At 37.9% G+C, this 16,469-nt stretch overlaps 1 protein-coding gene across 9 annotated transcripts in view; it reads left to right on the top strand.

The window, feature by feature from the left end:
* Window positions 1-2,133: 2,133 nt before the first annotated feature.
* The window catches only part of GUCY1A1 (guanylate cyclase 1 soluble subunit alpha 1), a 70,921-nt gene continuing 56,585 nt past the window's right edge, over window positions 2,134-16,469 (top strand). For 2 of the 9 annotated variants that reach the window (XM_054484540.2, XM_054484544.2), the window contains exons 1-2: window positions 2,134-2,313; window positions 2,698-2,771. Coding sequence is in view for 1 of the 9 variants with exons in the window: in XM_054484539.2 (XP_054340514.1) it covers window positions 3,206-3,284 (79 nt within the window). In the remaining 8 variants the exon portion in view is untranslated. Of the gene's footprint in view, window positions 2,573-2,697; window positions 2,772-2,851; window positions 3,375-5,097; window positions 5,364-16,469 lie in introns of those variants that run through there. The other 7 variants (XM_054484539.2, XM_054484545.2, XM_054484541.2 and 4 more) reach the window with 6 other exon arrangements.

Below are 16,469 nucleotides of genomic sequence, written 5' to 3' on the forward strand. Positions count from 1 at the left end.
AAGATTGTAGGTTATGGGATCCTGCCAATATAGAAAGGATACTCTGAGTAGCAAGGATTTAGATACTATCTCTAGTTGCCATTGTCCTTTCATTTGCAAGTGTGAAAGTAATGTACATTTAAATGCTTTCATGCTGTTGACAATTGTGGGTTGTAGGTACAAGAAAAACAAAGCATCCTGAGAGGAAATAAAAGTATCTTGAGCTTTTCTGCCAGCATCAACATGGCTAGGGAGATTGCTTTATACTGAATAATTTTCCTTGTTAACATTTTTATTAAGTTGTCATGACAACTTTCTTATTCTCCATAAAGTGGAGGAAAGTAGGTTTTAACCCATAAGTCAACTATAAGATAGAAGATTGGACCTGGAAGATGATGAAATATTCAGGTATTCATTTATCCACTCAGCAGGCATTTTAGTGAATCCCGTTATGAACCATGTTCATTGCTAGGAAATTAGGCTGTGAAGATTAGTATTTCCCTAACATCAAGGAACTCTTGTTACTTTTTTAGAGCAGATCAAACATCCAGATTACAGAATGTCTTTTGCAGTCACCTTTTGGTGGTTCAACCACCCTCATGCTTAGATTGGTTGCTTCCTCTTCTTACCCATTGTCTGACAGTCAGAAAGGATAGAGGAGGAAGAAGACAAGACACTATCCAGTTGAGAGTCTACCCTTGGTAAAACTCAGTAGCTCCTGGCAGAATGTACTGGGATCAAATGCAATACTAATCAAGGAGTTTGGTGTGCTATAAAACTTGAGAATGGTAAAAGTAGAAATTAATGGGTTAAACAAATCATTTTCCAGAATGAAAGGAATATTAGTAATGGTATCAACAGACGAAGACAACAGCAACAACAAAGTCTTTATACAAGCCTGCAACACATGACAACTGCGGATCAGGCATCTGAACCTGGCCTATCTTTCCACCGTATCTTCCTACACTTTTCTTTATGTACTTTTTATTTCTACCAGATGGTATTACTCCTTGTTTCTTGAACAGTGCCATGCCTTTCCAGCCTCTATATGTTTGCACACAAGTTTCCCTCTGTCAGAGAAAAGCAAAAACAAAAAAGTCTTGTATTTTATCTTTTTCCAAATATGACCAATCCTTCAAGTCCTATCTCTAATACTGTTCCTTTATGAACGCTGTCAGACAATATCTCATTTGCTTCTAGAATGTTCATAGCATTTACTTAAAAATAGTATGACTTCCCTCTTCCTTTTACTAATGAATTACTGTGTATTTTTTAAGTTTCCTTCTACATCTGAAGTTCTAAATATTCTTAGTACACATGTCCTACTGATCTAAGAGAGTATCATGGGTTAAATGTAGAGGAAGAGAAGTTTCTGAGATGGCAGGAAGGCAAAAGTTTCTGTGACAACCTGTGCTTATATTGCTGACTTTCTTAACTGTTCCTGACTTATTTAAATGTATTTTTTTTCCTGATTCTGATTAATGTTCACTATGAGGCAAGCACAGTAGGCAAGACTGGGAGAAAGTTTGCAAATGTGATGAGCTTACAATGGGACCAGATTAGATGGTGTACTTGGGGAAGATATAGAAGGGGAAGATAACCATGACTTGAATTGAATTGAAAACGGATCACATAAAGATCATGATTAATTGTTAATTCACAATGGAACAGCATGATGGGGTTTTCTTAAGTCAGAAAGGTGACGAAAAGCATAATATCACAACACACACAACGGTAACAAATATAACTAAATGCACTGAACCAGGCAGAAGCCAGACCTTACTGAAAAGACGTAAAATCTCTGTAACCATAAAACTGCATCTGCAAATGAGTAGATTGGCTTCAAATCTGAAAACCAGGACAAAAGAGTCATCAGCGCAGATGTCAACTTCCCCAGCAGAAATGTTGGAGTTTTTAACTGTGGAAAACTACAGTTTTTCCAGACCAGTGCATAGTGGAGAAGACATGTTTTTCTTTCTCTTTTTAAGTGGGCCAAATTTTCCTGGAGTCCCCTCCAATTTTTTTCTTTCTCTCTCTTTTTTTTTTTTTTTTGTCCCCTGCCCCTAGGTCTCTGTCTCCACGCAGTAATTTCTGGTATGGCGATTGGGCGGCTGCAGAGACCAGGACTCAGTTCCCCTGCCCTAGTCTGAGCCTAGTGGGTGGGACTCAGCTCAGAGTCAGTTTTCCAGAAGCAGGTTTCAGTGCAGAGTTTTCCTACACTTTTCCTGCGCTAGAGCAGCGAGCAGCCTGGAACAGACCCAGGCGGAGGACACCTGTGGGGGAGGGAGCGCCTGGAGGAGCTTAGGGACCCCAGCCCTGCGTGATCTCACCATGGTGCGTTTTGGCTGCTACTTTCTTTTTCAGTCTTTCGGTGCAGAGAAGGGGAGGAGGCGGGCAGAGGTCTGAAAAAATCGAATGCCTTATGGAAAGGAACTGCAAAGGTTCCTTTGGGGTGATCAAAGAGGGAGACACAGACAGACACAGAGAGACAAAGGCAAGGAGGACTGTCTGGGAGCCACGCGGGCGATACAGTTTCCGAGGCACGCCGCGTCCCGCCCAGCCTGTTGAGCAGGTAGACACGAGCGACCCAAGCGTAAGTGCCGCTGCCGCGAGTGCCCAGGGTGCACTCGTGCGGGGACCGACAGGTGCCACTGCAGGGTCCCCTCTCCCGCTCACCGCCTGCCACCCCTGACGCCTGCTCTCTTTCTCCCTTCGCAGTGCGGATTTGCGAGGCGCACCCTGGAGCTGCTAGAGATCCGGAAGCACAGCCCCGAGGTGTGCGAAGCCACCAAGTAAGTGGTCGCTGCATCCCCACGCGGGTCGGGGCTCTTCAGACAGGCGGTCCCTCTTCCGGGACCCCGGCTTGGGTTGGGTCTCCTTCCTTTCCTGAAAAACCTTCGGTACGCTCCCAGTTGCCCAGCCCTGGGAAGCCAGCGCCGGGTTCCCACGCTGGGGAGGAGCGAAAGGAAAGGAGAGGACGCCCGAGGGGCCGGCCCAGGGCCCGGGGGACCCGCGGCGCCCGAGGGAGGAGCACTGACGGGGGTGGGCGCCGGGCAGCGCCGCGCTGGCTGCTGAGCTCGCGGGGCCGGGCCGTGAGAACGCGCGGGGCGCGCCGGGGCCGCTGCTCTCCCACGGCCGGGGCGCCCGGGCCCCAGAGCCCATCAGCCGCGTGCAACGCTGCGGCCTCCAGCGCGCCGGCAGGCAAGCGAGCGGGCGCAGCTGGGGGATGCCTGGACCCCGGAGGCAGCAGGGCTGGAGGCGGCGGCGGGCTTCAGGGCAACTTCACCCGGCCGGCTGCAGCGTGGGTAAGAGGCGCGTCCTCCTCCACAGCAAAAGCTGCGATCGATGGGCTGCCCAGAGAAGGCAGCCGGCTAACTGCCCAGCGGCTCCACGAGGTGTGCGCGTGTGTGCGAGAGACACAAATGATTTACTGCTTAGCAGTCCCATTTCTGTTTTCGTTAGGACTGCGGCTCTTGGAGAAACCGTGAGCAGGGGGCCACCGCGGTCTCCGCGCCTGTCTGCACCCTGTCGCCTGAGCTGCCTGACAGTGACAATGGTGTGAGGGGCTGCGTTGCAATGTGGTCATGTGATTTCAGGCTATGGATTTCGTGCGTCTTTCTTTGCTCACTGATTTTCACATGGTTATTCTTTCATTTTGCACTCGATAAACAGTTTACATCTTCTGAAGTAAGCCAGAAGATTGTACGGCTCACTTAACGATGACTGGTTGAAGGCATCTTGATTTGGAACCTATGGAAACAGTGCTGAGTTTTAAATAGGACAGATTTTTTTTTTCTTTCACTTGAACTTCATTTATAACATATCAATAGTGATGTTTTAGGATCAGTTCTCCTATGGTAATTTCACTAAATGCCTATTTAATGAATTGATTTGATTTCATACATCTCTACCACTTACTAGAACTGTCTTTGTAGGAACGTCAAACTTTCCTGTTACGTATGGGTAAGCGTAGAAGCACTTGATATAATTTTTTTTAAATCTTGGTTCATAGTGTAGAAGTGGTCTGTTGCTTTTCCTAAAATTGCTATACATATTTTTTCTTTAAGAGTGATCATTTCAGGTACCCTATTATGTACAGTGGTAAAAAGTCAACACGTTATGATAGCAACGATGTAACCAAAATAAGCAACACTTGATTGGTCTGAAAGTTATATATATCAGCTTTATTATTCCTTCAGTGGAAGTTGTCTATGCAGTCTATGCTTTGTTCAGCCATTAAAAAACTGGGTCTGTGGATCTTCTTCAAGGGGCCGTGAAGTCCCTAAAATTGTATTTAAACATTAGAGTGGCTGCATTTTAAGGGAGATAGTACATAGTCAAATATCCAAAATGGACCTGTGTCCTAATAGAAAATTAAGGACCACGGGGTAAAAACACGTAAGCCACACTTTTTCTTATCAAAACAACAGGCTGTCTACATACAGCCTGCAGACATAGGCTAGAAGGAAAATTCTAGAACAATTAAATGGTGTTACAGTAGTTAAATATTTCACATAAAATAGACCAGATGTATGTATTTTAATGTATTAAGAAACAGGTGTGTGAAGTGTATTTAGTAGAAATTTATAATTAATAGATGGGTACCTTATATTTATATTTATAAGGTATATTTATACTTTATATTGTAAGATCTCTTTCTATTATACGACAGAAAATAAAAATTATATTTTTGTCTTTGAAATCCAATCAAAATATAAAGTACTTATGCTTGGTATAGTGTCTCATAGTGTATGAAATATAAATAGCCCCTTAAAGGTCTTGCTTCTAGATATTCAGGTATTAAATAATATGATTAAAATAGTTTTCTGTCATTCGGAGAATGAGGAAGGAAATATAAAATTATTTTATTTATTTATGGCAATACCAAAAACAAAAGTGTGAAAAACTTCACAATGCTTAGTACTTATAACTCTTATAATTATGTCTTATTAAGGGATCCTTCTTAAGACATTTTGAAAAGATATTTTAATATTTCACTACCAACAAGTGATAATATTAAAATTAAAGTATATCTATTACAAATACATCAGTAAAATATTTTGTGACCGAATTTTAAGAATTTTGTCATATTTTTCAAATGAAATTGAAAAAAATTAAATCTTTATCTAACGTCACTTTTATTGACACATTGATATTGTATAACTGAATTTTTTCAGAAACTATACAAGGGAAATTAAATCCTGCATTTATATTTGCTAACAATTAATGAGTGTGGACTGAGGATAATATTTCTTTCTTTACAGGTTAGTTTAAAATAACATGATCTGTACTCCCATAATTTCTAATTAACCTTTTTTTCAGAACTAAATAAACATGAAATTAGCCATCAGAATGAATCTCTACAAGTAAGGGGAAATGGAAAGGTAAAGTAACATTTCAGTAATACAAGCCAAAAAGTATGTCCATTAATGGGAAAAATTTTTGGAGGAAGCTGTTACTCAGAATGACTTTTTCTGTCAGATTCACTAAGAAGTTGCTGGGCTTTTATTTGTGAGAATATTCCATTTTGAAGGCACTATTTTTACACTGGTTAATTAAAAATATTTACCCAAGCCACTTTTCTTAAACATTTCTATTTATTACTTTTCTGCACATTTGTAAAAACAATTTTTTTCCTAAAGTATCAATAATTAAAAATATTTTTGTCTCTTGACCATCTACATTCATTCTGCAATAGTTTGTTTTAGGTGTTACATCTTGACTTGATACAAGAAGAGCTTTTGTCAATGTTTAGTTACTAGTTGATTTACTTTGGATGAAGTAATTTCCTGGCTATCCTGAATCATATCTGCTTCTTTTATTTTCTTTCAGAACATTTTGAAATGTCTTACCTATTATATATGTAGTTTTTCTTCTTCCCTGGGTTCATGCCAATAGGCTTCATCTTCCTGTAGCCTCGAAGGCTTACAGAGGATGAACAGAGTTATTTTGGAGGGGTGAAGGAAGAGCTGTAGAGTGGGCTTCCCTCTCAGCCCACAGTAGGAGAGAATGGCTACATCTTAAAACTTGAGAGACTCTGGAGCAGGCTCTTCCTTGCCACAAGAATGTGCCTCACAGCCTGTAGTTTCTAACTTCCGGTATGCTTTCTGGCCATTAAATAATATTTCATTAAAACAAATCCTGCATTTTAAAAATTGAGGCCAAGTCAAATTAATTAACTCACATACCAAGTCATCTATCTCACCATACTAAGAATTAGCAGGAAGTCGACACGAGACAATGGCTTTGAGAGTGAACACCTTCTTAGGGGGGAAGCAAATGGGGCAGACCCATTTCTTAATCCTGACCATTTTTTTCTAGGTCCAGCCTATCTATTTATCCCCTTTTGCTATGTCACATGACATTGAAAGTACCTGTTTAAATGTCTGCATCTCCCATTAAACTCAAATCTCCTTCACGGTATCCAATGTTGGATCCATAGTGCTTGGTGCATAGTAGGTGTCTAAAGAGCTTAACATTGTTGTCATTGTTATTCTTGAATTAAGGCTTGTTTATGCTTTGATGCTACCACATGGAGCTATGGTCTTGGTGACAGAGACCCTTGTGTGCTCTTCTGTCACATAGTTTGTAACCTCTTCAGAATTGCTTGTAAACTGTTATTTATTTCACCAACAATTTTAATTCTGCTCCAACCCTTAAATCTCTTGCCACTAGACCTACCAGAACCTGCCTTCCCAATGTCAGCTTCACTTTTAATGTTTGCTTTACCTTCCTTGCTGTTGATTTAGCTGGACAAAGAGACATAACTGTATCTTGTAGCCAACTACCAATTGCTTCACTCCAATTTCAGCTTAGGGGATACTTAACAGTGCTGTGCAGCTATTTTATTCTTTTTTAGTTAATTTCATATCAAATTCTCCATGGTACATATTCTGGATTTTTCCAGGTTTTCTAGTCTGCCCAGATTATCTCCAGACTCTTCATTCTTAGCAGAGGACCATACTTTTTAATTCACAGAGGATGTTAAGGTCAGTTTTGGCAAATTATTTGTCAACACCCATCTTGAATACAGTGAGCATTTCTTTCACCAGATGTGAGCATAAGAACTCTTTTCTTATATTCAGCTATCGAATTTGTCTCTATAATATTTATATCTTTAATTTTTACCTCTTAGAGTATTTATAGAAAATGCTTTTACATCTAACAACTCTTAATAGTGTCTAAGATAATATTCAGTTTCTTCAATCCATGCTTATTTACCATGGGTTGAGAGTCTCATTGTTACCAGGGCTTTTCTCTTTTGGATGCACTTCTGTTTTTATTAAAGTGTGATCCCCAGAGTTAAACATAGAGGACTGTCCTCTGATATATTTATCTTCTCTGGATATCATATAGTAAATCAACCTGAAATCTATTCTACTCTTCCCCCCCCTTTTTTTTGCACTCATACAACACTGTTTAATCATGTATCTTTTTTGCACATTCTTCTGCAAATACACTTATTTTCCCCACCAAATTTTATGTTTGGCCACTTGATTTGGGACTTTTACAAATACTTACTGCAATTAAATTTAATCATTACCTTTAGTTAGCTGTTGTTCCAGAAAGTCAAGGTCATCTTGGATTCTGAGTCCTTGATACAGATTAGCCATTTTCACCAATTTAGAGGAATTAACAGATTTGATCAGGATATAATTAACATCTTCATCCAAGTAACTATCTACAATGCTGAACTGGAACTACCTTTGGCATGTTCCTAGATATCGTCCTTTACGTTAGACTCCTGCTTTACATTAGTCCATAAATTATTCCTCTTTATAAGGTTGTTTAACCAGTTACAGTCAAATAACTCTCTTTAAATTTCACATTCCTTTGTGTGACTTAAGAGAGTATACTGAGACAGACTTGGTCAAATTCCTCCCTGAAATGAGTCTCCACTTTCTGCAGAATAGATGTCAAGTAACTTCTATTAAAAACAAAAGGAGATAACTAGGTTAGTTGATAAGGATAGGTTCCTGTGACCTCTCCTTAGCTTGTAGATAACAGCACTTCACATTTTGAATGCTTGCATGCCATGTTTTTAATCATCTCTTTGGAATAGTACCTGCAATTAATGTCCAGCTCTCTAAATTATAGCTGATGGAATCCACCTTCCCAATTTTGAAAATTGAGGCAATGGTTGGACTCTGTCAACACTTCTCTTCATCACAATATTTTTAAAGATGACTTTAACAATTCCTTTATTTTATCCACACATGCTTTCAATATTTTGTAGTGTAATTTCTCCAAATTAATGGATTTAAACTCATTTAGAATATTTGATATCATTCTACATTCTGGACCTTAAATTTGTTATTTTTAGTTTTGTCCTACTTTTATAAGTATGGATATTATTTTCTTAAGGAATGGATATGAAACAAAACAAGAGCAGAGTAGTTCTGCCTGTTTGTTCATGTACTGTGATTTGAATATCTTTATCCAGTGTGCTCTTCCTATATCTAATAAAAATGCCATTATCACCACTTTATCTGGCAATCATAGCAAGAATTAAAAGGACATTTTTTCTTTTCTTTTGAAAGCTTCAACTTATTTTATGTCTTATATTTTATAACACTTGTCTTAGAGACTCAGCCACTATTTCGTACTTCTCTCAATAAAGTTTATTATGGATTATGCTTGTCACTGAGGAAGATACAAAGCAAAAGTTTATGACACATACTCCTTGACTTGAAGGAATTTAAAGTCTGCATGAACAAAACCAAGAAATAGTCTCAGAATTATACATGTCAGCACTTAACAATGAGCATAATATTTGTAGAATAGTTTTAATAAGTTTTAAAGAGGTTAGGAGAAGGAAGAGAGTTCGGTGTGACGGAAATATTGAGTAAGGCTTTCCGGAGGAAATCTAAGACTTAGCTGAGGTTTTAAAACAAGATCAGGATGTTGGACATCATAGGACCTGTAGGATTTAAATGTGGCAAATAGTAGGAAGAGTATTCTAGACACAGGAAAGGAAAGGATTCACTGCAGTGATCAGATGTGTGTGTGGGTGTGTGTGTGTGTGTTTGATGTATGTGTGTGTACCCTGTGTATGGCGGAACGGGTAATGCTGAGCCTTCCCAGGCCATAGCTTTGAAGTATTTATTTGTGGAGAACACCACTTTTCCATTTCTAGCTTTTCATTTCCCCTTGTTCAATCGTTGTGGGGCCCACACCTACACATCTTGTAGATCTCAAACTAAGCTCTGCTTCTTAAAACCTTTCCCTGATCTTCCAAGCCTAAATTGCATGCCTTATATTTTCCTGTAACACATTGTGCTTCCTCTGTAGAATTATTATGATATGAATAATTACTTGCTGAATTTTTACTATTATACTGATACTTGTGGAGAGAGGTATCATTTCTGTTTAGTTCCCCATTTTATACACAGTCATCTAATACAAGTGCTCAATGGCTCATAAGCACTCAGTGAAAATGTGTGCTGTGGCCGGGCCTGGTGGCTCACGCCTGTAATCCCAGCACCTTGGGAGGCCGAGGCAGGTGGATCACAAGGTCAGGAGTTCAAGACCAGCCTGGCCAAGATGGTGAAACTCCGTCTCTATTAAAAAGACAAAAAATTAGCCGGGCATGGTAGTGGGTGCCTGTAATTCCAGCTATTCGTGAGGCTGACGCAGAGAATTGCTTGAACCCGGGAGGCGGAGTTTGCAGTGAGCCAAGATTGCGCCACTGCACTCCAGCCTGGGTGACAGAGCGAGACTCCATCTAAAAAAAAAAAGAAAGAAAGAAACAAAGAAAACACGTGCTATGATGAGCCTACTTGGAACAGTGAAGTTATATGGAGAATACTTGTAAAAAAAAATGTTTAAAATAAAGAAGGGTTATATTACAAGTCCAGGATTTTCGTTCTTTATACGCTTATTCTAACAGATTTTTTCTAATTTTAAAATTTATTTCTTTTTACATCTTAAGCTTTTTTATTAAAAATAAAGACAAAAACACACCTTAGCATGGGCCTACACAAGGTCAGGATCTTCAGTTTCACTGTCTTCCACTGCCACATCTTTTCTCACTGGAAGATCTTCAGGGACAATAACAAGCATGGAACAGTCCTCGCCTATGATTACAGTGCCTTCTTCTGGAATACCTTCTGATGAAACTGCCTGAGGCTGTTTTACGGTTAACTTATTTTTATAAGTAAAACTAGTACCCTCTAAAATAACAATAAAAGGCATAATATAGTAAATACATAAACCAATAAAATAGTACTTTATTATCACTATCGAGTTTTATATACCGTAGGTAATTGTATGTACTATGCTTTTTATATGACTGGCAGCACAGTAGGTTTGCCTGCACGAACATCTCCACAAGCATTTCAGTTATGCATTGTGCTATGACATTACAATGGCTATCAGTCACTAAGGAAGGGGAATTTTTCAGCCCCATTATAAACATATTGGAACATGATTGTGTATGTGGTCCATAGCTGACAGAAACATTGTTATTTGGTGCATGACAGTATATGCACTGGAATTTTTAGCTGCTTATTGTTCTCAATTCGCCATCACTTTGCAGCTTCAAATATGCTCATTATAAGTAGTTAAATGATATGTGGTTTTTATTACATTATTAATAAAATATGTGACAAGGAATTTCAGTATTCCATAGTATAACATGAACTTTCAAATTGTGTATTTGTGAGCATAAAGTTATATCAAGATCTTTAGCACTATATGTGAAGTATTTAGAGAATTACAAATGCAGCATTGAAGGAAATTTGGGTAAATGCAATAAAACTGTCAGTACACGAGTTGTAAAGCAAGATATTCATATATTAGATTAGCACTATACATTTATAAATATGATTAGCAAAAGGCAGGCTTCCCAGTGAAAACAAACAACTTTGGGTAAAATTCTACTTCTTTTAATGTTTTAAAATATTTGTAGTCACTAATTGTAAGTCATATTCCTCTTTGTCCAGCTCTATCCCAAATAACAATTTAATACACCACAGCATCTATTTCTGCTTCTTTTCTGTGTCACTGGCTCAGAATAATTCATAAGCCCTTGTTGTTTCATCTTATGCTAACAAAAAACCAGCAGTGGTATGTAGGAGAGCTGTGATATGCCCTGATAAGAGTTTATACTTTGGAGAACAAATTATCCTAATTAAAGTCACTGCTTTTCTTCTCTTCTGTCTCTCCTCCTCTTTGAAGCTGTGAGAGTTTATCTTAACCTAGACTGGTTACCACCTATGGCTTTATGGCTTGCCTGCTGGCTTGGCTGAGAGCAAGAAAGTTGTATATGAGGGATATCGCAAGGCCACCTTCCACAAAAATTGCTCTCCCACTTGGTCCTGTCCTAAGGCCTAAATCTCCTTTGGGTTGATTCAATCTTTTGGAGTATCTCCTGGAGTCAATAAGATACTTGTTTTACCATGAAGAGCAGCACAATGAAGAAGTTGCCCAATAGCAGTGGTTACTTTTATTATGTTGTCTTTCTGCCTTCAATCAAGAGCATGACACTTGGACATAGCTTTTTAAAGTAAAGAGAAAAAGGAAACTGAAAGGCTCAGTATGTGGGACATAGATAAGAAAATGAGACCTAAATAGGGTGTATTGGGCAACAATACAGGGCTTAAATAGAAAGAGGAAGACCAAAAGAAAGCAAAGAATGTCCTAAGAAGAGCTGGGTTTTTTTTTTTTTTTTTTTTAACACTTTTGTTGCCTATTAGTTTTCTTCATTCCTGGGGATGGTTGGGACATTTTTCCACATCGGCATGTTATGGCCTTGATTATCTACCTAAATCAAACCAGAGGAAAATCAATTTAGTTTAGTTATTTTTGTCTTAACATTGGATCTGTTTCAGCGCGTCCTGGAAATTGGTAGTTGCATATTGTCACCGTCTATTTTGTGCACAGTGAAAAGGTATTTGGCTATGTTTCTATTTACTTTCACTGTCCTTGGTAAATACTAATTGGCCAGTGATTGCAAGTCTCAAGAATTTTTGCTGCAGAGCATGTGTTAAAACTCATTTTAAGTGGTGTAGGATTCACGCAGTGTTTATCACTTAAGTGGGTAATCTGACAGCTATATTTTACTGCCTGACTGCAGCTTTATTCTTGATCATTCTCTTCCTTGAATCGTGTATTATGGTCATGTTGTCTTAGCTGCAATTAATTTCCAACCTTTTTTTGTTTTCAAGTCTTTGTCTTTTGCATTTATTTTTCTGCGCCTGCAATGCCTTATTTTGTTGTCTCTGCCTTGCTATTTCCTATTTATTCTACAAAGCTCACCTTAAGTGTCACTTTTTCAAGGACATGTTTACCAATGTACTGTATAGGGGCACATGCAGATTCTTCATGTCCCCATCACAGCCTGTCATGACATCACACTGAACTGAGTTTGTGTGGTCTAAGTCTGTCCGCCCCAACCTTTACTCAAAACACTCCTTAAGGAACTAGGATTGGATTGTTTTTATTTCTTTGTTTTTGTTTTTAATCCCTGAAATCTCATCCTTTAGAATGTAGTAATATGTGCCTAATAAATATTTTTGGCATATGTGAATGAATGAATGAGTTAATAAATAATCAGATGAGTTGATGAAAGATTCTAAGGGAAGATTAGGTAATGTGATTATAAGAGAAAGGTCCTGAAGAATGCTTGGGGATGGATCCTTTATTCATACAAAATTTTGTTCATCAGCTTATATGTAGGATCACAGTCATTTGGAAAATATTGGTCCATTGAAATTTACACATTTTCCAAATGGTGACACACTTTATTATACAGTGTCAAAAGTTAGCCTTCATGACTATCACCACTGATCTCATCAGGAAGTTTTAAGTATTGGATAGCTATAAGCTCACAATGGCAGTCCTAGATAGTACAGCTGTGGATTGAAAAAGTGTTCTAGTTTCCTCTTTTTAAGCCAAGAATCCATCCTTAAATATAAGAAAAAAATCAGGCTGGGCACCGTGGCTCACACCTGTAATCCCAGCACTTTGGGAGGCCAAGGTTGGCGGATCACCTGAGGTCAGGAGTTCGAGACCAGCCTGGTCCAACATGGTGAAACCCCGTCTCTATGAAAAATACAAAAATTAGCCAGGCATGATGGTGGGTGCCTGTAATCCCAGCTACTTTGGAAACTGAGGCAGGAGAATTGTTTGAACCTGGGAGGCGGAGGTTGCAGTGAGCCAAGTTCGTGCCGCTGCACTCCAGCCTGACTGACAGAGCGAGATTCCATTTCAAAAAAAAATATACATATATATATGAAAAAATCAATAGACTTGGTCTTAGAATAAATATTAAAATCTAAAATAATAACAGTTTCTATAAAAACTTTAGCAAAGTGGAATTACTTCTTGTGTTTACATTTAAGACCAAGAAAAACTTCAAGGTTTCAAAATAATAAATTATTAGACAATAATGAAATTACAAACATTATAGCAAGTATATTGATAGTTAGGAAAAATCAAAATAGAAGTTCTGAGAACAAGCTGCGTTAATGTCCAAAAATGTACACTTATGCTTTAAATCTACTAATTTAGAAAATTCTACACAAATATAAATTCCATTAGAATGATTACATCATCACATGTCATGTAGTCTCTGGAGAACTCTGCTGCAATCTGTGAGAGAATGAGAATGAAAAAGGTGCATAATATTAGAGTATTGTTATGAAAATAGTTTTGTCCTTGCAGATCCTCTGAAAAGGTCTCAGAACATTCCCAAGAGTTTGCAAACCACATTTTGGGAAATGCTGTTTTAACTCAAATGTGTCTTTTTTTTTTTTTTTTTTATACTTTAAGTTTTAGGGTACATGTGCACAATGTGCAAGTTAGTTACATATGTATACATGTGCCATGCTGGTGTGCTGCACCCATTAACTCATCACTTAGCAATAGGTGTATCTCCTAAAGCTATCCCTCCCCGCTCCCCACACCCCACAACAGTCCCCTGAGTGTGATATTCCCCTTCCTGTGTCCATGTGTTCTCATTGTTCAATTCCCACCTATGAGTGAGAATATGCGGTGTTTGGTTTTTTGTTCTTGCGATAGTTTACTGAGAATGATGATTTCCAATTTCATCCACGTGCCTACAAAGGACATGAACTCATCATTTGTTGTGGCTGCATAGTATTCCATGGTGTATATGTGCCACATTTTCTTAATCCAGTCTATCATTGTTGGACATTTGGGTTGGTTCCAAGTCTTTGCTATTGTGAATAGTGCCGCAATAAACATATGTGTGCATGTGTCTTTATAGCAGCATGATTTATAGTCCTTTGGGTATATACCCAGTAATGGGATGGCTGGGTCAAATGGTATTTCTAGTTCTAGATCTAGAACTAGATCTATGTGTCTTGAACAAGGTAAACACAAAGGTTTTTACAATAATTTTATATCAAGTCCAGTTAATAATAGTGAACATTTCTTAAGTACATATTACATTCCAAGCATTAATACAACTGCATGACTTTAATCAAATCCCTTGAGGAATGTTCTATTCTCATCACTGTTCTACAGATGAAAAAATGGGTGATGCACAGAGTAGATAAGTCACTTGCCTAATGTCATACATTTAGTTAATAATGGAACCGGTATTTGTAGCCAGGCAGGGTTCACACTTTTACTTACTATGGTAATTACTATGGTAACCTTTCTGCCCACATTGCAAGTTTTCCTGATGATTTGTGAATTACCCAAGTTTTGCTTATAAACAATAGCATTTGTTGAATGTCTAGCATTTTAAGAAACTCCCAAACTGTTTTCCATTCCCACCAGTAGTCTATGAGAATTCCAGTTATTCCACATTGCCAATAACTCTTGACATTGCCGAACTCAAGAATTTCAGCCATTCTAATGGGTTTTTGTTTAATAACTAATAATATTGAGCATATGAAGAAATGTTTATTGACTGTTTATATACCTTCTTTAATGAACTGTCTATTGAGATGTTTTGCCCATTTTAAAATGGAATTGTTTATTTTCTTATTGAGTTGGAAAACTGTATATTCTGGATTAAACTCCCTTGCTGTTGTGTGTTACATATATTTTCTTCTAGTATGTGACTTGTGTTTTTGTTTATGTAATAATGTCTTTCAAAGAGCCAAAGTATTTTTTTTTATTTTGATGAAGTCCACTTTATCATGCTCTTTTTAAATATTTCATGTTTTTTTTTTCAAATTTAAGCATCTTTGCTTCAAACCTGGTCACAAAATTTCTTTTATGTTTTCCTCTGTAAGTTTTATAGTTGTAACTTTTGTATTTAGGTTTACGATTTGTCGTAGTCTGTTTATTTTGCTATAAAAGAATACCCGATGTTGGATAATTTATTTACAAAAGAGGTTTATTTGGCTCAATGTTCTGCAGGCTGTGCAGGAAGCATGGCACTAGCATTTGCTTCTAGTGAGAGCATGAGGCTGCTTCCACTCATGGCAGAAGGTGAAGGGGAGCCAGCGTGTGCAGAGATAACTGAGAGAGAGAGGAAGCAAGGGAGAGAGAGAGGAGATGCCAGACTTTTGTGTAACAGCCAGCTCTTGAAGGAACTAGTAGAGCAAGAACTCACTGGCTATCATGAGAACGGTGCCAAGTCATTCATGAGGGATCTGCCCAATGACTCAAACATCTCCCATTTCACTCCACATTCAACACTGAAGATTAGATTTCAACATAAGGTTTGGAAGGTTCGAATATCCAAACCATGGCAGGGTCCATTAAGATTTAATTTTTGTATATGGTATGTTGTGTGGATAAAAGTTTATTTCTATTTCTATATAGATTTCCAGTTGTTCCAATGGCATTTTTATTAAAAAACAAACAAACATATTTTCTTTCCTGATTTTATTGCCTCGACATCTTTGTTGCAAACGCAATTGTGGATCTCTACCTCATTGATCTCTGTGTCACTCCTTTCAAACTGATACCTCACTGTCTTGATTACTTTAACTTTTTAAGTTTTGAAGCAGGTATATAAGTCCTTCAGTGCTATTTTTTCTTCGTTAATATTAATTTGGCTATCCTATGACATCAATGAAATCTTAGCCTCATTTTCTCAATTTTTACTAAAATGATGGCTGGGATGTTGATTGGAATTGCATTGAATCTATAAACAAGTTTAGAGAAAATTTGTACCTTAACAGTATTATACATGATATATATCTCTCCATATATTTAGACCTTCCTTAATTTATCTCGTGAATGTTTGTAGTTTTCAGTGTAAAAGTTTTGTAAGCTTTTGGTTAGATTTATTGCTAAGTATTTTATATTTATTAACAGTATCATAAATGAGTTTTTAAAATAATTATTTTCCAGTATTTGTGGCTAGTACAGAAGTTATAAAGGAATTTTGTATATCAGTCTTGTATCCTGAAACATTGCTTAATTTACTTCTTAGTTCTAGTTATTTTGTATATCCATTGGGAATTCCTACATGAACAATTTTAAGTATGTATGTGGGTTTGTGTGTGTGCACGTGCACGTGTATGATCCTTGAACAACACAGGGGTTAGGGGCACTGACACTCC

This window comes from Pongo pygmaeus, chromosome 3 (assembly GCF_028885625.2).
Source record: "Pongo pygmaeus isolate AG05252 chromosome 3, NHGRI_mPonPyg2-v2.0_pri, whole genome shotgun sequence".
Taxonomy (NCBI): Eukaryota; Metazoa; Chordata; class Mammalia; order Primates; family Hominidae; genus Pongo; species Pongo pygmaeus.